Source organism: Capricornis sumatraensis, chromosome 7, assembly GCF_032405125.1.
Source record: "Capricornis sumatraensis isolate serow.1 chromosome 7, serow.2, whole genome shotgun sequence".
Classification (NCBI taxonomy): Eukaryota; Metazoa; Chordata; class Mammalia; order Artiodactyla; family Bovidae; genus Capricornis; species Capricornis sumatraensis.
Genome location: NC_091075.1, coordinates 36,289,770 through 36,313,025, shown reverse-complemented (window position 1 = coordinate 36,313,025; position 23,256 = coordinate 36,289,770). Strand labels below are relative to the sequence as shown.

The 23,256-nt window shown below is 34.6% G+C and overlaps 1 protein-coding gene across 2 annotated transcripts in view; it reads left to right on the top strand.

The window, feature by feature from the left end:
- The window catches only part of CCSER1 (coiled-coil serine rich protein 1), a 1,276,721-nt gene that overhangs the window by 622,441 nt on the left and 631,024 nt on the right, over positions 1 to 23,256 (top strand). Inside the window, exons 8-9 of one of the 2 annotated variants that reach the window (XM_068975616.1) lie at positions 179 to 256; positions 19,209 to 19,301. In XM_068975616.1, coding sequence (XP_068831717.1) covers positions 179 to 256; positions 19,209 to 19,271 — 141 coding nt within the window. In that variant the 3' untranslated portion in view covers positions 19,272 to 19,301. Of the gene's footprint in view, positions 1 to 178; positions 257 to 19,208; positions 19,302 to 23,256 lie in introns of those variants that run through there. The other variant, XM_068975615.1, reaches the window with a different exon arrangement.

Genomic DNA, 23,256 nt, shown 5'->3' with positions numbered 1-23,256 from the left:
ATTATGACCTGAAAATTAAACCTCTGAATGTTCAAATTGATAAGTAAAGCACCACCACAGCAAAATATATGCACAATCATGAATTGTACAGTAATCAAATTTTAATTGGGGGGGATATTAGTGTAGAAGCACATGACTCACAAAAATGTGTTTTGGTTTTGCTCTTTTTTTTCTGCAGGAAAAAGTTCAGCACTTACAGAAGGCTTTTGCTTCAAGAGTAGATAAATCCACACAAACTGAACTTCTAGGCTATGATGTAAGTAGCTATATAAAACCATTTTTATCTTTTTTATTGGTATTCAGACCTCCACAGCTTATTTACTTCTATTGCTGCTATGTCCATGCATTGATTTAATAGGATTTAGTGGTACACCATTTATCTTTTGCTCTTAAATAATTCCCGAATACCTTCTGGAACTGAGAAAGATAATTACAGGCACTGACTAGCATACCAATGTCTTATTAATTTCTTTAAACCAACATCTCTAATACAGACTTCTGAATTAGTGAATTTGCAGACATGTGCAAGAGACGTATTAGAATACTAAGACAATTTATTTTTAAGAACATACTGATTTATTTATTAACAGTTTAATAAAGTTATTATATTTGCAATCACCAAGGGCCAAGTACATCATTTTTACATTCTGGTACATAAAAGGGAGCACAACTTTGCAGAGAAATTTACAATACTATTTTAGCTCTTGGGCTTTTGTGGGGGCTGCAGAAAGTAATTTAATTGAAAGTTAGCATTTTTTTTCTTCATGTGAAATATTTGTTGAACTGTCAAAATAGGATTGTAAAACATGTTTTAATACAAGATGACTTCCAGTAACACTAAACGATTTTAGAAAACTTTGATTCAAATATCTACTAAACAAAGCTATGAAATTTTCACTTTGCCTAAGTTCACAACTTTAAATTTTCTGTCTATGAAAACCTAAATGAGTTACCTTCTTTATGTTGAACCTAACATTTGTGAGAACACTCTGCTTTTTTAAAAAAAATTATTAATATTATTTTTACCATTCTATTTGCAAGTAATAATAGAAGAGAGATAACTTTAGATTTCATGAAGGGTTTTAATGATAAAATGTCAATCTATCTGCATGTTCTTATTTGTGTTGCCTTTCAAAGTACATTAACATATGTAACATAAAGCTGTCTATCTCTATTAGGAAGTAAATCAGAGTTTTGAATTTCAGCTAAAATGGTTTTCAGATAGTTATGTGCATTATTTTTTAATTAAAAAACATTAAAATCTATCCCTTTCTTTGGAGTTATTCTCTTATTTCATGTTTATCCTTAATACCTAAATATTCTAGATATCAATTTTCTGACTATAATACTTCTTCAATTCCAGTGCTTTGATATTTAAATGATAATGTTTCAGATATTTAAAAGTAAATGTTTTTAGTAAGTTCAAATATGCTTTAGTACACTAATGCAATATTTATCTGTTTAAGAGGAGTTATTGTTTAATTTTTTTTTCTAGTACATATTATCTGTGCTTAGGTTTTTGGGATATAAAACCAGTATGTATTTTACAATGAATAATCCATATGTTTTTAAATCTGTGAGTCAGTTGTCCAATAAGAACAATAAATTCATAGTCCACAGTAAATCTTATTTCAGCATAAATTCATTTAACACAGGAGCTGCAAATAAACTTAAAATTCGCCTATTTCAGTGCCCTCAACTTTTAAACAAGTTGACTGAGTTCCAGAAAAGTGAAGTCGCTTGTTCACTAATGCACGTTCTTTGTGGAAATCTGGTCTTTCAAAAAGTAGTGCTTATCCTTATAACAAGAAAAAAGGAAGTACTTATGCATTTACACTCAGATATTTCATTTTACTCAATTTAAGAGACTTATGTTTAGCAGACTAAATTCTAAATTTCTGAATGACTGTTGTAAATGTAGACTGTAACCCTCTTAGATCTATAGCACTATTGTTGCCAGTGAGAAATGGTCACTAGACGTGAATGGTATCTGTGGGGAGATAGCTAAGTTGAAGCTAATAGGTATTCCTTATGCATTTGAATGCCTGTCTACGCCCCATACTTTTCTTGATTTTACAAAATGTCTGTACCAATGGTATTTAATTCTCCAAACATGTGAATAAAAATTAAAACCGTGATCATAGTTAATTCTTGATCATACCTAGCTTCTCATATCTGACAATGAGAGCTTAATATATTTTACTAGATAAAAGTAATATTAAAGAATAATTTCTTAGTAGTGAGTCCTTAAAGGATCCCCTCATACAAGTTTCTGATATGATTTGGGTAGTCATTAACATAGAATAATGTTCTAAAGATTTCATATTTTGTACTTCTTGGTGATATATTTTAGGACATAAGCATCAGAATCAGCAAATTACCAAAGATATGCAAGCAGAACCTTCTACTAGTAGCTAGGTGTAACTGTCATAATAGATTTTAAGGCAATTAGTATTTAAAAAAAAACTGGGATGGGAAATATTTTAAATAAAACAAGTAAAGCATTTACAATCTGCTGAGTCTTGTAACTATTTGGAATATTATTCATTAATGTAACTTTTTCATGACTGATATATATTTTCTATAATTTTCAATACCTGTTTATAATTTTTTATATTCTTGTATGCAATAAGAATAATTTGTTATCTTTGATGTTTTGCTCACATTTTCTCAGGAAATATAATTTGTCTTTAATTTATCACAAGTGTGTATATATATATATATATACCTACATACATGCTGGGGGAGAGCAGGGCAACTTACTCCAGTCTTCTTGCCTCAAGAATCCTCATGGACAGAGGAACCTGGTGGGTTACAGTCCATAGGGTCGCAGAGTCAGACTCAACTAAGCACACAGTACCAACCTTTTAGGGACTTCCTTGGTGGCTCAGATGGTAAAGCATCTTCCTGCAATGGGGGGGACTTGGGTTCAATCCCTGGATTCGGAAGATCCCCTGGAGAAGGATATGGCAACCCACTCCAGTACTCTTACTTGGAAAACTTCATGGACAGAGGAACCTTGTAGACTACAGTCCATGGGGTCGCAAAGAGTCAGACATGACTGAGCGACTTCACTCACTCACATACATGCTATTTGAAATTTGCAATAGTATTTGTGAGAAAAAATCTTTTGTAGAAATCTTGCATATTATGGATGGTGTTTTCACCTCTTTCTTTTTAAAGCTGTCAATATTAGCCACAAATTATTCTTTACTCATCTTTATGGATCATGTTTCAGTGACATGAATGTCAGAATATAATGTCGTGTCCGACTCTTTGCGACCCCATGGACTGTAGTCTACCGGGCTGCTCTGTCCATGGGATTTTCCAGGCAAGAGTACTGGAGTGGGTTGCCATTTCCTTCTCCAGGGGATCTTCCTGACCCAGGGATCGAACCCAGGTTTCCTGCACTGCAGGCAGACGCTTTACCCTCTGAGCCACCAGGGAAGCCCTATAAGAGACTACAGTATCTATTAATACAATTTCCTTGTGAAGATAGCTATTACTACTCATTTTGCTTCAGGTGGGAAATAGAATCCCCAGAAGGTATTAATTATAATGAAAACTATTGAATGAAATTTCCCAAAATTCACTACAGTGATTAAGTTCAAAGGTTTGTACAATAAACAGCTTCTAGCCTGCCACAGATTTATCAAGAGTCTTAAAACTAATGCAAGTGGCAAGAATTATTTTAAAATAATTTCAGAGTGTCTCAGCAAAGGCCTATAAACACAATAGTTCTTATGATGAGGGAGATTGTTAAATAAATGATGAATGTGTCTTAAATAATCAATGCCAATTTAACCTCTTTCACCCTCCTCTGTCTGCACAGGCTTAGTTTATTGACAGATCAAAGAATAATTTCTTAGGTGTCAGTTGTGTTATTAAAACATGATGAAAGATGAATAGATGTAGTCAGGTAGCAATGTTGTTGATTACAAGATTATGTTAAGAGGTAGGCAAGATTCTTCTGATTACATCAGCTGTATAAATAGATGCTTCAACAAAGCACATATGCTGCCTATAGAAATTTTATAGTTTGAACTACTGCAAATAACATTTTGGTTAAAGCAGTTGAGAATGAATGACCAAAATGCGACAGTGAAATTTTATTTTCTGACAGTGAGAAGATTAAAATCCTTTAATTAATTTGACACCATTAGGGACAATTTTTAACTTCCTTGGGCTTCCCTTGTAGCTCAGTCGGTAAAGGATCTGCCTGCAGTGCAGGAGACCTGGGTTCGATCCCTGGGTTGGGAAGATCCCCTGGAGAAGGAGATGGCAACCCTCTCCAGTATCCTTTCCTGGAAAATCTTACAGACAGAGGATCCTGGTGGGCTGCAGTCCATGGGGTCGCAAAGAGTCGGGCATGACTGAGCGACTAACACTTTGTTGTTCTACAGAAGATTGTCATTTTCAAAGTGACTGATTAACTTTAGGTGTAAATTTTCCTTTCAGGTACTTCCCAAATTTGACACAGAACAGTCACAGTGTCTTGAGATGCTCTTTTAGGCAGAAACATTGAAGTTTTAAGATCTTCCACTCATTGGCATATGTTTTACAGTTATATTTAAAACAAGTGTTTAGTAGAACTAGGAATGTTTTGTTCATACTTTAAGAGTTTTAAAGTTACCAGGTATTTCATCAGATATTATTATTCATCACTGTTATTCTAAATATTATTAATAGTTTGTATGTGGCTATTTTAAAATCAGCTGAATTGTGGTTTCACACATATTATGTCTCAGTCATGTATGAGTGAAGCATAAATCAGCATGGAAATGTATGCTCATACCTCTGTGTGTTCTGCAGATATTTTAATACATTTCCAAGGGTGGTACTTGCTTTATAAACACAGCTTTCTACTTAACTAGTTGCATTATGAATACAGATTTTGAAAAACTCAATGCAATTACCTGTGTATTTGCAATCTATGCTATTTTCCTCATGTTTAGTTTTGCAGGCTCTCCTGGCACAGTTAGTAGTGTTCAGGGAATTCTAACAAATAAGAAAGTAGTTTATAATGTAATGAATAAGAGTAATTAGTTTTTACAGTAATTGTTTTATTAGCTATTAGAGCAGGAGAGTATTTTGTGTTATGCTAATACGTTATGTCAACTTACGTGTTAAGCCCGGGCTTCCCAGGTAGCTCAGAAGGTACCTGGTCTTCTGCCTGCAATGCAGGAGACCAGTGTTAAATCCCTGGGTCAGGAAGATCCCGTGAAGAAGGAAATAGCAACCCACTCCAGTGTTCTTGCCTGGGAAGATCCTGTGGATGGAGGAGACTGGCAGGCTACCGTCTATGGGGTCACAAAGAGTGGGAGACGACTGAGTGACTAACACTTTCATGGGTTAAGTCCAATGCTAAGAACTGAATAACTATTGATTAGGCTGTCTCATCCGACTGCTAATAAAGTGTAGTTTCTTAAATCTGTTTTAGATCCATCTGTAGCTATCATCTTTCTTAAATTCAGTACTTATCCTGATCATGCCTCAGTGTGATCCAGTATTTAGTAAAGGAGTGCCTTCCCCCAGTGTGCTTCATTCTTTAATATTTACTTAGCTCAGGTATTTGTGTTGATTTTTAGAAACTAAAAAAAAAAATAAATAAATAATCAGGTTTAAAACTGAATGATATATTCCAGGTTTTCTTTCTCTCTCTTTTTTTTAAAGGCTTTTAAAATAGCATTTAATACTTAAAAGGTGAAATGTGCATAACAGAAAGCCAAAAAACACAAGAAGCAAAAAACAAAGTCATTCATAATCACAAGCAGTTTACTGTTTGATGTGTCCTTCTGGGTTTCATTTGTGTATTTCTTTTGAACTCCGATTTTTGTATTACATTAAAGGCAACTTTCAGACAAGAACATTGATGAAAACACTGGAAACAACACCTGCCACAGTTGTTTGCTAATTGATGGAGGAATCACAGCTTACCTAGTGGTAACATTCTAAGGGCATCACTTCTGAAAATCCATGCATGTATTCATTCAACAAATATTGATAAGTGCTTCCTGGAAGCCAGGCCTTGTTCTGCATACTTGAACTACATCCTTTAACCAAAAAAATAATCCCTCAGGGAGTTTGCATTTCATGATTATATTTAAAACAAAAAAATTAAATAAAATAACCAAAGTATATAGTATGTTAGAAGCTCCTAAGTGCAATGTAAAAGAGAAAAAACAGGGAAAAGATAATTGTGAGTGTAGGGGTGTGGTCAGGGTTATGATCAGAAACTTTATATAAAGTAATCTGGACAGATCTGAGGGTGACATGTGCCTTGTAAGACTTGAAGGAGATGAGGTGAAAATCACCATTAGCCAGAAATCCTTTTGTGATGTGCTTCTTGAAACCTGTTGAAGACCCTCAGTCAGAACAAATTGATGTATCTTGGCTCCATGGATAAGAATAATTTGCTTCATTTAGGGGCCCTCTATTATAAAAATAGGCATTAAACACTAGAATCAGACACAGTATACCAAGCAATTCACACTAGGGGAACCCGGACCACCCGAGGGAATAGCCTGCTCAGCCTCTTAAGATCATATTCACTTATCATAGGCACTGAGAAGAAAGCCGAGTAAAATCAAGTTTGATAAGTAAACTACATTTGCTTTTCTTCTTTTTTTTTTTTTTCGCTTGCATTGTCTCCACCCTCTTCTCTCTCTGTGTACCATTATTCTTCAGCCCAGGCAGTGCTAACTCTATAAACTTTAAATGTATAATTAGATTTCATTGTATAGCTACACATCCCATTTATTAGAGCTATGCTACTAAAAGTGAATAAAGCACTCGGTAATTACTTGGTGAAGAATGAATATATTAACTAAAAGACTCTAATGTTATTTTTATAATCCTAAAAAAATCTGTAACAAATCAGTATGCATTATTTTAGTTTATTCACAAGAATCATACAGAAGTACATGTTGCTACCCTACATTTTTACTCTATATTTGTTATATTGAACTAATATTTTGCAGTGACTACTTTACACCTGTTAGAAGACATATTAATATTAAATGCAAATCCGCATAGACAACCAGGTGAGGTGAAAATAACCTTTAAGACAAGGATGACAACATGCAGTTGTCCTTAACATACTGCTTTGAATGGTTCTTTTTAAAATCCTGGATCTTTATCTAGGAACTAGATCATTCCTGGAATGTCTCCAGGTCTTTAATTCTTACTACGTAGAATTGGTGTTAGTTAACTGATAGTTCTTTTGTTAAGTGAATCTGTGGTTGAAATGCTGATGGGGGAAGTAGCAAGGCTAAGTTTTAACCAAAAGTGAAAGTGAAGTCGCTCAGTCATGTCTGACTCTTTGCGACCCCATGGACTGTAGCCTACCAGGCTCCTCCCTCCATGGGATTCTCCAGGCAAGAGTACTGGAGTGGGTTGCCATTTCCAAGAAAACTCATATAATTGTAGAAATATTAATTAAAACAAAGCAAAAGAGCACACTCAGATATTTTATATAGCTCAAATTATGTGGGGCAGGAAAAATTACTTTCCCTCTACCCTTCTTGGCGAGGACCCCACTCTACAATAATAAGAGACAGAATAGCTGTAGAAAACAAACAAGTTTAGTAATACGTATACTGCCTGTATAAATGGGGGATGCCTAGGAAAGCAGTAATTCCTTGAAATGGCCTAAACTACCACCTTAAATACCATTTCTAGCTGAAGACAAGAGGATGGGAGTAGGGAGGATAGTTATGGGAAGTTTCCAGGAAAAAATACAGTAAACAAAGGATATGATTGTTACGCAGATTTAAGTTGGTGCCTTCTTCATAAATAGAATTTTCTAGAGATTTGGTCATCTTCCTCCTTCTGGTACAGAGAAGGAGATACCCTTACAAACAGAGTTTCATCTTAAAAATGTGAATTCTTCTTACAAAAGGTAACTTCTTAGTTTTTTGGAGCTTCTCCTGCTGTTTCTTAAAAATAACAAGCTCAAGATAAACCATTTGTCAAAGAAGCATATTTTGGTGTAGTATATTTTGCTCTCCTTCAACTAGTAATAGTGAGGATCATACTTGCTTAAAATTATGTTGATTCTGTGATAGTACTGATATGAGAAAAGAAATGTAGATATTTGTTGAAAAGAAAATTTTTCCCAACCCACTTCTACTTCTACTTCTGAGATTGCCATCTCTATGGGAAATCTAATTGCAAAATTTCAGATAGTTCCTTAGAAAATTCTAGAAGTCATTTTAGTATTTTCCAGTATGCTAAATGTCATTGCATAAAAGAGAGGCCCTTCTGAAGGAAGAAAACAAAATGTGTATACTAAAGACATCTCTGTGTCTATTTATCATGATTATGGAATTGTTGCTAATCAGAATTTGTATTAAGTTCTAAGAGTTTACTCAAGTACTGTTCAATGTAAATCTTTGAGTGTTTATATTTACTGATTTCTAGAGAAAGGAATGGTTTCCTTTAATGTGGTCTACAAGTAAGAAAATCTATAAAATGAAATTTATTCTTTATACATGTATATACACATATCCTTGCAATATAAGTATAAAAATATTATACAGATAAATATATAAAGTGTTAGTCACTCAGTGGTGTCTGACTCTTTGTGACCCATGGACTGTAGCCCACCAGGCTCCCCTACTGTTCTCAGGCAAGAACACTGGAGTGGGTAGCCATTACCTTCTCCAGGGGACCTTCCCAACCCAGGAACTGATTCCCATTTCCCAGCCCAATGCCTTGCATTGCAGGCAGATTACCTACCATCGAAGTCACCAGAGAAGCCCATCAGTAAAGCTGTATATATACCTAAACACATATATATACACAAATACTTATGTGACATAACTTTAAAAAAGAACCTATATTTATTTACTATTTTTCTTATACAGCATAGGATTAGATGCAAATTTTTAAACTTTTGCATATATATAATAAGAATTATACACTAATATGTTTTAAATGGCTCTTCAAATTTTAATATGATTAAATTGGAATTAGAAAAATATTGGCTGGGTATGTTTGTGATCTAATTATGTCATATTTTGCATGAATTAATATTTAACTGTTTTTTAAAGGTAGTAGTCACATTGACTCCCTAAAAACATTAACTTTCAGTAACTTCCATAAAGAATTTCAGATCAAACCTAAAATATATAGAAATATATCAGATTTCTAGGACTTGCTACCTCATATCTTTTTTTAGCCAAGAGCAGCTATTATTTCCCTTGCATACAGTTATTTCCTTTATTTTTTCTAGTAGTTTTAATCACATTAATTAGAATTCTTAACTCTTATGAACTTTATAGTGAAAATAGAGTGTCTGTTATTTTTTGTTTTAGTCACTGAGTCACTTCTGACTGTTTGCGATGGAGCCTGCTAGGTTCCTCTGTCCATGCGATTTCCCAGGCAAGAATACTGGAGTGGGTTGCCATTTCTCTCTCCAGGGGATCTTTCCAGCCCAGGGATCAAATGTGCATTTCCTGCATTGGTAGGCAGATTGGTGTATTTACTACAGCATTCTTTACGTTGGCAAATTAATTATTAATACATTTTATAATCTTTAGAGGTTTGTCATCTTTTTAACAGTAATGTGTTTCAGTGTGACACAAGAAATATTCACTAACAAACCCAAATATAATCAGTTCTTCTATCATAGGAAGTCAAAAGTAGATAAGCCTGTATTCAGTAATAATTGTTTAATATTTTCTCTTATTTGGAAATAATTTATGTATTCAATAAGATTCTATCACTTTACTCAGCAAAACTCTGCTGCTGCTACTGCTGTCGCTTCAGTCGTGTCCGACTCTGTGTGACCCCACAGACGGCAGCCCACCAGGCTCCCCCGTCCCTGGGATTCTCCAGGCAAGAATACTGGAGTGGGTTAAGGACAGAAATTACCAAAAGGATTTGCGAAACTACTTAAGTAGACATACAGTAATGTATAACTATTGCTGAAAAGCTCAACTAAAAACTCTTATCCTACTTAAATCACTTGTTCTCAACAGTTATGTTTCAATTACTTTTGAAAACTTTGTGCGACATTAAACAAAGTCAGCCATTATCCTAAGCTGTTTGTCTTGCCTATAAATTTTGTAACAGAGATAGTATGAACTTCTTTGACTAGTAAACCCAGATAGAATAAGTGTTACATGTCTGAATTATATTTAATGTTGTTAACACTGAAGTTATGTCTTTTGATTAAACCAATAAACTTCAGATAGCTTTTATTTATTGGCGATTATTCAATATTCTGTGAATTTTTTAAATTGGATTACTATATTTCTGAAAGTTCCAGGATTACTTAATTTATAAAGCACTTACTTGAAGTCAGTTAAGTAGAGGTCTTTTTCAAAATAATTTTGCCAGTGACATCTGGACGTAGAAAAATATCACACATCTACAACATGCATATATAGACATTTATGAATATACAGATACAAATATAGATCTTATTTTAAGATCTTTCATTTAAAAAATTTAGCTATGAGTCAGGTGTATTACTAGGACTTGACAAGTTTTTGAGATCAGATGGATCCAAATTATGTTTCTGGAAGTTTGTCCATTAAGATGTTTGCAGTTTTGTTTGTGTTATTGTCGTCTTTGTTTTTTTTTTTTTTTTTTTTTTTTCCTGCCCTAGAATTTGTAAAGAGACTTGGAATTTTTCATTTGCCTGTTTTTAAAATAACTCTTTTTTCTATTTCTGATAAGAAACATCTCCCTAAAGTTAACATTTCAAAGAGTGATTCTTAGGTTCTAGAGAAGATGGAATAGAAAAATTTTAAGATTTGGTAAATTTTAAAAATTTACATTTCAAAGACACAGAAAAAAGTATCCAAATTTTCTCCAAAATGGGGTATATTTGCCTGTTATCAGAGGCCTGAAATAATCACTATTTAAACTTTCCATATTTTTCTAAAGTGTTGGGCTTCCCTGGTGGCCCCGATGGTAAAAGATCCACCTGCAGTGAGGGAGACCTGGGTTGGGAAGATCCCCTGGAGAAGGGTGGGGCAACTTACTCCAGTATTCTTGCCTGAAGAATCCTCATGGACAGAGGAGCCTGGTGGGTTACAGTCCATGGGGTTGCAGAATCAGACTCAACTAAGCACACAGTACCAACCTTTTGAAAGCATTTTGAGATGAATAGAGGACTTTAAGGAGGAAGGAGGTTAAAAAAAAAGGTGGACTTTGAATTGTTTCTAGAGCTGCAGCTCTGGTTTTGCAAGATTTGAAATGCAAAGTTGTTTCTAATTCCTCAAAGAATTTAATTGTAGCCTAAATTATATACCAAGGGACTGAGCTTCCCATCTAACTAGATTATTTTCAGTTTATATCAGGTAGAGGATTTCCACTAAAATGGAAAAATCCAGGAGCTTTAGGGTTTAGTGCAGTATGCCTTTCTGAAAAATGTATATAGAGCATTCAGCAAAGGCCTTATAAGGTTTTTTTTTTTCTTCTTCTTAGTGTACAATTCAACCTTAGATCAATTAACCTTTTGAAGAGGAAGGCTCTACTTTTGTTTCAGTCAGTACCTGAACATTAGCCTCCAGCTGATATTTCTTGATCAGTTTTAAGAGGGCCTGAGAGAAAATCTGGTCATCTGTTTCTTCTGTGAGGGGATTTTCCCAAAAGGCCTTCTGGCTTATCTGATAAATACAATCCCGGGTGGGAAGAACACCCTTTAGCTACCAGTCAGGGTTTCTGTGAATGTGAATGTCCACTAATCTTTATAACTGTTCTCTAAATGTGATAGTATCTGCTGAAAGGCATGATAAATGAGGCTTTGTGATTTTATCTTGTTAGAGGAATCTGTAAGGCAGGCCATTTTAATTCTTGGTGTCCTCTTTTCAATTTGGTCTTTCCATAGGTACCAAAAAGAAAATTGTTAGAATGAGAGCTCTCTAATTTTTTCTTCAAATATAGTTTTTCCAGTTCACAGGATTCATCATCTGGTTATTGACAAGTAGGATCTTATATTAATCACAATAGCATCTCAAATCAATAAGGCTTTTTATGGCTTGACCATAGATGCTAGAGGCATCCCAAAAGGCATCTCTATCTGTCTATAGGGAAACAGACCCAGGAGACCTGCCTTTGGTAAGAAATACTACCCTTGGCTAGCTTCTGCCAGTTTTCCAGATTCCCTTGTGCAGACTCCAGAGAAACTATGGTGCTTCAGCAGGTCCCACTGTGGATCTCAAAACTGTTCAGTTCAGTCGCTCAGTCGTGTCCAACTCATTGCAACCCCATGAATCGCAGCATGCCAGGCCTCCCTGTCCATCACCAACTCCCGGAGTTCACTCAGATTCACGTCCATTGAGTCAGTGATGCCATCCAGCCATCTCATCCTCAGTTGTCCCCTTCTCCTCCTGCCCCCAGTCCCTCCCAGCATCAGAGTCTTTTCCAATGAGTCAACTCTTCGCATGAGGTGGCCAAAGTACTGGAGCTTCAGCTTAAGCATCATTCCTTCCAAAGAAATCCCAGGGCTGATCTTCAGAATGGACTGGTGGGATCTCCTTGCAGGCCAAGGGACTCTCAAGAGTCTTCTCCAACACCACAGTTCAAAACCATCAATTCTTTGGCACTCAGCCTTCTTCACAGTCCAACTCTCACATCCATACATGACTACTGGAAAAACCATAGCCTTGACTAGGCAGACCTTAGTCGGCAAAGTAATGTCTCTGCTTTTGAATATACTATCTAGGTTGGTCATAACTTTTCTTCCAAGGAGTAAGCGTCTTTTAATTTCATGGCTGCAGTCACCATCTGCAGTGATTCTGGAGCCCCCAAAAATAAAGTCTGACACTGTTTCTGCTGTTTCCCCATCTATTTCCCATGAAGTGATGGAACCGGATGCCATGATCTTCATTTTCTGAATGTTGAGCTTTAAGCCAACTTTTTCGCTCTCCTCTTTCACTTTCATCAAGAGGCTTTTTAGTTCCTCTTCACTTTTTGCCATAAGGGTGGTGTCATCTGCATATCTGAGGTTATTGATATTTCTCCCGGCAATCTTGATTCCAGCTTGTGTTTCTCCCAGTCCAGCATTTCTCATGATGTACTCTGCATACAAATTAAATAAGCAGGGTGACAATCTACAGCCTTGACGCACTCCTTTTCCTATTTGGAACCAGTCTGTTGTTCAATGTCCAGTTCTAACTGTTGCTTCCTGACCTGCATACAGATTTCTCAAGAGGCAGGTTAGGTGGTCTGGTATTCCCATCTCTTTCAGAATTTTCCACAGTTAATTGTGATCCACACAGTCAAAGGCTTTGGCATAGTCAAGAAAGCAGAAATAGATGTTTTTTCTGGAACTCTCTTGCTTTTTCCATGATCCAGCGGATGTTGGCAATTTGATCTCTGGTTCCTCTGCCTTTTCTAAAACCAGCTTGAACATCAAGGGGTTCACGGTTCACGTATTGCTGAAGCCTGGCTTGGAGAATTTTGAGCATTACTTTACTAGCATGTGAGATGAATGCAATTGTGCAGTAGTTTGATCATTCTTTGGCATTGCCTTTCTTTGGAATGGGAATGAAAACTGACCTTTTCCAGTCCTGTGGCCACTGCTGAGTTTTCCCAATTTGCTGGCATATTGAGTGCAGCACTTTCACAGCATCATCTTTAGGGATTTGAAACAGCTCAACTGGAATTCCATCACCTCCACTAGCTTTGTTCGTAGTGAGACTTTCTAAGGCCCACTTGACTTCACATTCCAGATTTCTGGCTCTAGGTGAGTGATCACATCATTGTGATCATCTGCGTCATAAAGATCTTTTTTGTACCATTCTTCTGTGTATTCTGGCCACCTCTTCTTAATATCTTCTGCTTCTGTTGGGTCCATACCATTTCTGTCCTTTATCGAGCCCATCTTTGCATGAAATGTTCCCTTGGTATCTCTAATTTTCTTGAAGAGATCTCTAGTCTTCCCATTCTGTTGTTTTCCTCTATTTCTTTGCACTGATCACTGAAGAAGGCTTTCTTATCTCTTCTCGCTATTCTTTGTAGGGGTAGAAAAATAATTTTCCCTCTGTCTAGGTTCTTGATGAGTGACCCCATCATAAAAGACATTAACAGGAGAAAAGCAAAATTTAATAACATCTATATTTTCTGTTTACATGTAAGATATACAAAGAAACTGAGTTAACTCCCTAAAATAGCCAAGTCAACATTATAAATACCCCTGCCAGCTAGAGATGAAAGAAAGGTGTAGCAGTGGGAAGGCAAGTTAAGGAAGGTAACCAGGAACAACACAGTAAACAAGGTTATGGTTGTTATAAAGATTTCTAGAGATTTAGTCAACATCTTCTGTCTGGTATAGAGAGTGAGACAGTCTTACAAATGGAGAGTAAGACTGTATATATGATGTAAATGTTTCTTATGAAAAGGCTAACTTTACTGTTTTCAAAGCTTCTTCTGTGTCTGTAGTTTCTTAAGAATTGCATTTTCTTAATTCAGTGCAGTTTTTATACTAAAGAGACATATTTCAGGATGACAAGTTCTGTTCACCTTCACTAGCTTATATCTTCTGCCAATAAAAGAAGCAGTAATAATTTTGAGGAAAAAACATTAAATATTGGATTTGTTGTTGTTTAGTCGCTAAGTCATGTATTATTGTTTCAGAATAAGGATATAAAATGTTTTAATAATTTATAAAAAGCTGTAGAGAACTAAAGAAAAAATAACTTCCTTAAATGTTTGGCTTCATACCAAATAGGCAAAGGAATTGGAATTTTCAGAATAATGCATTACAGAAAATTTCCTAAAAGAGAGCCACATGTAACGTTAACCTCATGCTCTATACCAAGTGAGACTATCAGAAAATTACACTCTTGCATGATGCCACATTTTTAAGATGATGATTAGAATTTTAAACATATATAGTTGAATTACAATAGAGAAAATTTATATGAAAAAGAATGTAATTTGCAATTCAGAGTACTTAAAGAGTCATAGTTCTTCACATATCAGAATTACTTCAGGTTTGTCATTATTTTATGAGCTTGGTACTTATAAGTGGATTTACAGATTTGGATTTAATCCATTAAATTACAGGAATACTTGTTTAAGCTTTAGTCTAATACAGTATAATTTTCAAAAAGAAATATAAATAGGTTCAGTATTTTCTTGCATCGGATATTAGTCATTTTTTTAGTCTAAGAAAAGACTAGAATTAGAAATACAATGTTTTTCAAATTTTAAGATTTTAAGAAACACTTTATATTGCTCCAAAAGTGCTATTTAGTTATTTTTAATTTGTGGGAAAGTTGTTACAAACTCTAATTTATTCAGGAAGAATTAAATTTTCTTCTTTAAGGACACATCAGTAATGAGTCATTGTTGAGCCTTAAGACAAACATCACTTACTGTGAGTGTGTGTATTATTTTCAACTCTTTTAAAGGTTTTTTCCCCAATATGCTGATTTTTTATCATGATAAAATAAACATACAGACACTGAATCCAGAGTATATCTATAAATATATGTACATAAATATACCTGTGTTTACATATTTTAGCATGGATATTATTGTACTGTGATATTAATAACTTTTATAGTTTAAATGACTAGACATTATTCAATCATATGACCTTTTAACTATCCATTTTACTTTTCTCAAGTATTTTCCCTTTAAAGAATAGGATTATTGTATATTATAATTCCCTATCGACAGAGATTTTGAAAAATCTTAACAAAGATGTACCTGATTTTATTCTCCATTTATCAATACTGTCTCTAGAACTTGACATAGTACATATGTTTTTCTATATACCAAATAGCTTTTCTCTAAGATCTTCTAGGTAAAGATGAAAACAACACAAAATATCCATCAACAGGAAGGCGTTTAGTGATGGCTCATTCACAAAATGGAGGGCCGGGAAGCCTCCCTACCCAGTGTTTGCCAAAACAGAGGAAACATCAATGTTCTGATAGGGAATAATCTCTAGACTTACATTAATAAGTGAAACAATGAGGCTGTAAAGCTGTTGCAGTATCCCTAGAGTGGTTAATCATAAAAACGTACCGTAGTTTTCAAATTACTGTTGTCTCTACAGTCAAGTTAAGGGGAACCATTTATTTTCATTAGTTGAGCTTTAATATTCCTGGTAATTTCCTGCTCTCACCTCATGCTCTACTAGCTAAAGAGGACAGAGAGTTATTGAGGCTTTTTGTCCTCATCACATGACAAATATTAGAATATTATAAACTACTTATGGAAGCAAAAGCTAGGATCGTATACTTTATGACATCTATCTCACTGAACATATTTAATCTATTATATGTTCTCCTTCATTTTAGAATATTAAAAGGTGAATCTGTGTTAGAGCTTTATTAAAAACATGAATGTTAGGAGTCATGAAATACACTGGGATATAGATTCTAGATTTTTAAAATTTATAAAATATACTTTTTCTTTTTATATTCATTCAACTACCATTTGGGGAACAGATACCAAACACTGAATTTAAATGTTAGCCTTAATGATTCTGGAGAATTTTTTTTTTTTTTTAATAACATGTTTCGTTGCCAAATACATAAATGCTTATCTGTAGAACATAGAAGCAAAGCCCTGAGTTTACTTCCACCTCCAAGAGTGTATACCCTTTTTCATTTATATAATCATTTAAAAAATAAAAGTAAAAAAGGTGTCCCAGCACTGAGATTGTAGTGAAAGGTTGTTGCTTAACCACAAAAGATGCTGGGCTCCTTGGCCTACGGAGGAGAAGAAGAAAATCCGGGCTTGATTGCTCAGAGCTTTTGTGTAATGAAGTTTTATTAAGCATAAAAGAGATAGAGAAAGCTTCTGACATAGACATCAGAAGGGGGCAGAAAGAATGCCCCCTTGCTAGTGTTAGCAATTGAGTTATATATCTTTTAATTAGTTATTACAATGAATCAAAAGAATGTCTCAAGTTTGTGCAAATTTTACCAGACCCACTCCCACAATTTACATTTTAGGATAACGGGATTAGAATTTAACGATAGGAAGAGCCTACCAGACCCACTCCCATAATATACATTCTGAGATACCAGGGTTAGTCAGAAGGTTTTCAGGAAGGAGAAACTGTCCTCAAGCAGGATGCATTGTTGTTGTATAATCCCTGAAGTGAAGTGAAGTGAAGTCGCTCAGTCGTGTCCAACTCTTTGCGACCCCGTGGACTGTAGCCCATCAAGCTCCTCCATGGGATTCTCCAGGCAAGAATACTGGAGTGGGTTGCCATTTCCTTCTCCAGGGGACCTTCCTGACCCAGGGATCGAACCCAGATCTCCCGCGTTGCAGGCAGACGCTTTAACCTCTGAGCCACCAGGGAAGCCTAGTACAGGGATTAACCTTCCCTGGTGGTTAAGAGGTTAATGCGTCTGCCTCTAATGTGGGAGACCTGGGTTCGATCCCTGGGTCAGGACAATCCCCTGGAGAAGGAAATGGCAACCCACTCCAGTATTCTTGCCTGGAGAATCCCATGGATGGAGGAGCCTGGTGGGCTACAATCCATGGGGTTGCAAAGAGTCGGACACAACTGAGTGACTTAACTTTAGCTTTCAAGGAATGTACACAAAAAACAAAAGTTTGTCCTTTCCTCTTCCTTGAGAATTCCAGACCCCTGTCTCCACTTTGAGGGCCCCAGACCCCTTTTTCCTCCTTGGGGACCCTGGACTTCTTAACAGTCTGCCTAGGAATTGACTCTCTCAGTAGCAGTGAACAAGGACTACACAAGTTTTCTTTCTTCATAAACTTGTCATCTTGTGGATGAGGACAGGAAATCAACTAGAAATGAAGAGATAAACGACCCTGATGTAAAGAAGCAGACAGGTGAGATTTAGTGATGAGTCCAGTGAAGTAGGAGGACATGTGCCTTCACTGTGAGAGAAGACTCATCAGGGGAGACCTGAGGATGTTGCCTCTGAGCTGTAACCTGAGTGATCAACTGTTCACAAAACTGGAACATCTTGACAGGACAAATTGGATTATAAAGAACAGTCACCTTCCAGTACTGATTGCTGCTTTAGGATGGATTTCCACTGGTTTTGGTCTTGACTTCCTACTTTAAGTCTCTACTTATTCTAATCTATATATACATCACAGATAAATCTAAAAGAAATAATCACAAACATGTACCTTGCAGTATGTTGTATTTCTACTTTAAAACTCTTAATGGCTGAATAAGGCTTAAAAGATAAAATCCACATTACTCAAATCAGCATTCTAGCTGAAATTACACTCTTTCCTACTTAAGCAATTTTCGCTCTAACTGTTCCCAAACAAACCTTTTATTCCACTTAAGCTGCTCCAACACAAGTGGCTAATTCTTGTCTCCCTTGTTTAGTGGTTTTGGTTTGTTGTTTTTAACTCTTTTGTTTAGAATGCCCTCCCCTATAATGTGTCTCTTTTTAAACCCAACTTCAATCCCCTACCCTTGATCTAGAGTGATCTCTCTTTCCGTAGAATAATTTCCGCAGTTGCTAGTCCTGAAACCCTGTCCTGTAGCTGTCAGTACTCGATACTGCTATATGCTCTGTATATTTATGTATATATCTCCTGTGTATTGATATGGAACTTACTATCTTGTGGTATGGCTAATCTTTTCTATATCATTTCTATACCTCCAACTGAATTTTGCATTCCTTAGGAGCAGCTGCCATATTCTAGACTTCTCAGACCCTTTATTTCTTGTTATACACAATGTCTGAACAATGGAGTTCCTTTTTTTAAAGGTGAAATATTTTGAAATGTTTTAATTTCCTGTCACTTAAAATTTCAACAAAGAGTAAATTAATAATAATTGTGGTAGGTTGAAAATTCTTTTGGAGCTTTGTGTTCAGGATCTATAAAAATATCAGGAGAGCCATATAGACTTGCCTATTAATTATTTAATTTTCTGGAAATGAAGACTATATGAAGAGTTGAGTAAAACTGTTACTTTTTCACTCCATTTATAAAACCAAGGGAATAAAATTTTGCTAACTGGTCTTCACTCTTTCACCCTGTGTTCGGTTATAAAGTATTTAATTGGAAGTTGGGAGCTTGGAAACATTACTAATATAAATATACTTAATGAGTTTTAATAACAGTTTTCACTTAGAAAATCATAGGTAGAATAGATTTATGTTGGTCTATGTGGTGTTGTTTTTCTTAATTTGTGTTTGAACATTTTAAACCTTCATGTTAAACTATGTGTTTATTTCATTTTATTAATTTGATGTCATTCATTTATTTATTTTTGTTTTCTTCTTTTCAAGGCCCTGTGGAATCCTACATGCACTGAAGGTTTATTTAAACCAGTACATAATATTTCAACCTAGCTTACATCATTACTTGATAATAAATGTATCACAAATCTGACATGCTAAATATCAAATCAATTTTCCATTATTTCTTGCATTAGCTATTTCTCAGAGTATATAATACAGAAATGTTTCCATTCGAAATATTTCACACTTTTTGCATTTGTACAGAATTGCATAAAATATTAGTGGATATAGTTTAAACTAACATTCCTACCTTGCTGTATTTTTAAAACAAAAATAGACTTTTAATTTTAAATTATTTCTATATACAGCTGTTCTAAACATAATATTCCACTTGGCAGTACATATTTTTTGTTTAACCTTCTCATCCATGTCATTTGTGTCTCTGGTTATAGTCTTTGTTTAATTTCACTATATATTCTATGTATATTAGATAAATTTGGAAGCAGTGATTCTAATTTGGCCCATCAGTGCATAACAGTTCTTACTGAAGAACAAAATTGCCTCTATTTTTCCCTTGCATTGAGATCAAAAGATGAAAATATATGTCTTCAAATGAAGTAAGTCATGAAGAGTCTTTTCTGTAGATAGTAAAGAAACTTTATCTCTCTAAACAAGTGAAGAAAGTTTATTGGCTATTGACCTCATATTGAGGAGAAGTTTGTTGAATATCTTATTAAAAAAATAAAAAACCCTGTCTCCTGGTCTTGGCATCACTGCCTGATTTCTGTGTATCCTTGTTTATCACCTTTCTATAATACCTCACTTTAATTATCAAATGTCCAGGTAGCAACAAGGCACTCTTGCATGTTGTAGTTTATTGAAAGGATAAGTGACCAAACCCAGAAATGTCTCAGTCTCATAGTGCAGGGCAACAGAAGAGCCATAGGGCTAAGGAGAAGAAAGCAGGTTTTATTGAATTCTATATTTTTTTTAAACAGGAAGTAAAATAATCATAGTTAATGGTGATAACATTTAGAACTATGCTACAAAATTTCTTAAGTCATTTCACTCATTTGTAACATATAATGTACATGATTAAAAGTTGGGTTTAAATCATGGTATTAAAATAAAACTAAATATATTTATTCACTCGGAAACATTGTATGTGTCCTTGTTGACTTTGCTCTTTTAAAAACATAAAATACATATTTTTATGATTCAGGATATGAAAATGATTTTGTTCCTCTAACAGTTTTCTAGAGTTTATTCTTCTGTTCTTATCTGTTGCTATTTATTGTCTTACTTTATATTTGAAACCCTTAGGTGTAGATAATGTAAGCAATTCCATTACCTACAATAAAGCACTCCTCTGGTAAAGATTTTTATCAGCTTGAATGGTCAATATCATTTTGAAGAAGAAAAAAAAACCAATTAAAGATATTTTGACTTGGGTTCAAAAGAAAACAATAAATGTATTACCAAGCAGATTAAGTCAATAAAGAAAGGTGCTTTTTCCCTCAAAAGCAATGTAGCAGAAACTGTCAATATAGACAAAAAACCCATCCACCTGAAAAGCTACTATTTTATGATTGCTCTTTAATACCAGTAAAGCATTTCAGGCTGCTTCCTTGGAAACCTTTTTTTTTTCCTTTATTTAATTATTTTTTAATGGAATTGGACTGAATATACATCAGTGAACATGTTCATCAGCTAATCATTTTGCTTTCATGGTGAAATATATTCAGACTTTCCAGCAATGTTTGTTATGTAGCTTGATCATTTAACTATTAAAATGTTTTATATTTTCTTGATTACATTAAACATGAATTAAAAATAGGAATTAATGGACTTTTTTTTTAGAAAAATATGTAAGAAACATTAAAATCACTGCACTGTATTCCAAGGTGTAACAAAACTGAGATTGACTGTTCCTCAAAGAAAGCAGCATGAGGTATAAAAATATATCTGGCAAATACAGTGCAACATCAGTGTTTACTGATGAAAGAAGTGTTGTGCTATGATATTATGCCTGCATATTTGTCTGAAATACTTTGATAATAATTAACTAAAGATAAAGAGATTAACAAGCTTAATTAAATTCACTTTCCAGGTAAGGAAATTGGAATTTAAAGAAGTTGAGTGACTTTCTCAAGTTCCTTTAACTTTTCTAACAAACATTAAACCTTTGGACTGCATTGTAGGTGCTCCAGATCCAAAAGTCAGGATTTTGTTTTGTTTTCCTGGTTTCAGATGCTGGTGGATTGCATGATTACAAAACTCAATACAAATTATACTTGGATTGCATATGCATACTTGTATATTATACATACATTATGTACTGTTAAAGGTTGTATTTACCTTAAATCTGCCTTATACACTGGGCATAATGGAGATGATAAAGATTTACTATGTGAATATCTGTCTGAGATATATAAAACATGAGCTAAGGAATTAATTTTATAATGTTAGAATTAATCATTCACATATAAAGAAGTACTTAGAAGAAAAACCATGGACAGTTTTGCTAGATGTTTTAAAAATTATTAACACATTTTATTTATATCGAATCATTTTGAAAATTTGATTTTTCATGCCCTGAAATACATGCATGTTAAATGTTCTTATTTATAGCATTTTAAAATATAAGTAACTTATTATTCTTGGTTAGATTGAACACATATAGCTGTGTTTTAAATGATTTTTTAATGAAGACTCTAAAGTAGGTATATGTTATGATACACATGTGATTTTTCTTATGGCATACACAAAATCTTCCTTACTAAAGTTTTCAAAATTATTTTTCATAATTACCTAAATTTGATATAATTTTAAACATTTATTTATTTAGAAAACAAAATTTATTTTTCCAAATTTAACTTCATGCTAGAGGCAGGAATGTTTTAACAACAGAATGCTTTTCATGATTTTATTTTGTGTCTATGTGTTCATACAGGACTGTCTAGATGTTTGATCATATCTTAATTTCTTACATATAATCAAACTTTTCTATAAGAAATCTTCATCTCAGTGCTCTTGGGGGCAACAATAATTACTTTCACTTTCATCAAGAGGCTCTTTAATTCTTCGCTTTTCTGCCATGAAAATGGTGTTGTCTGCATATCTGAGGTTATTGATATTTCTGTATATAGTTACGCTTGTGCTGCAGCTGCTGCTAAGTCGCTTCAGTCGTGTCTGACTCTGTGCGACCCCATAGACGGAAGCCCGCAAGGCTCCCCCGTCCCTGGGATTCTCCAGACAAGAACACTGGAGTGGGTTGCCATTTCCTTCTCCAGTGCGTGAAAATGAAAGTGAAGTCTCACAGTCGAGTCCGACTCTTAGCGACCTCATGGACTGCAGCCTACCAGGCTCCTCCGTCCATGGGATTTTCCAGGCTTGTAGATTGCAAGTACTTTTGGAGAAAATCAAAGGTAAAACAATCACTGTGTGTGAGGGACAAAAGACTTAAAATCAATCATGGTTAAAGGTCTGATAATATTTCACCAAAAGAAAACAATTAAAAAGCAATTTTTTGTTGATATACAAAATTGTAAAATAGCTAAAATTATGACTGATCATACTAGTACATATCAGATTTTTTAAAAATAATTTCACATGCTTTCTAGAACACATATTAATATATATTCATGTAGCTATAATCTAAAAAGTTTAAGTGTTACTTTTTATTTGACAATCTTTCTCATGCAATTTAAAATATCCAATAAGGCTAAATAAATTAACATTTCTTTTTAATAAGGAAAGAACATAAGTCTTTTGAGATCTTCCAGGTACCCTCTAGAAATTCTCAGTTATTTTGAAATCCAAAAGACTGCATTCAAAATTGGACTTGAGGAAGTTTATTAAAAATGGTTAGCAAATTTAGAAAACTCTGCAGTGCTACAGGGATAGAAAATGTTAGTGTTCATTCTAAGCCCAAAGAAAGGCAATGTCAAACTACTGCACAGCTGTACTCATCTCACACACTAGCAAAGTAATGCTCACAATTCTCCAAGCTAGGGTTCAACAGTATGTGAACCAATCACTTCCAGATGTGCAAACTGAATTCAGAAAAGGCAGAGGAGCCAGAGATCAAACTGCC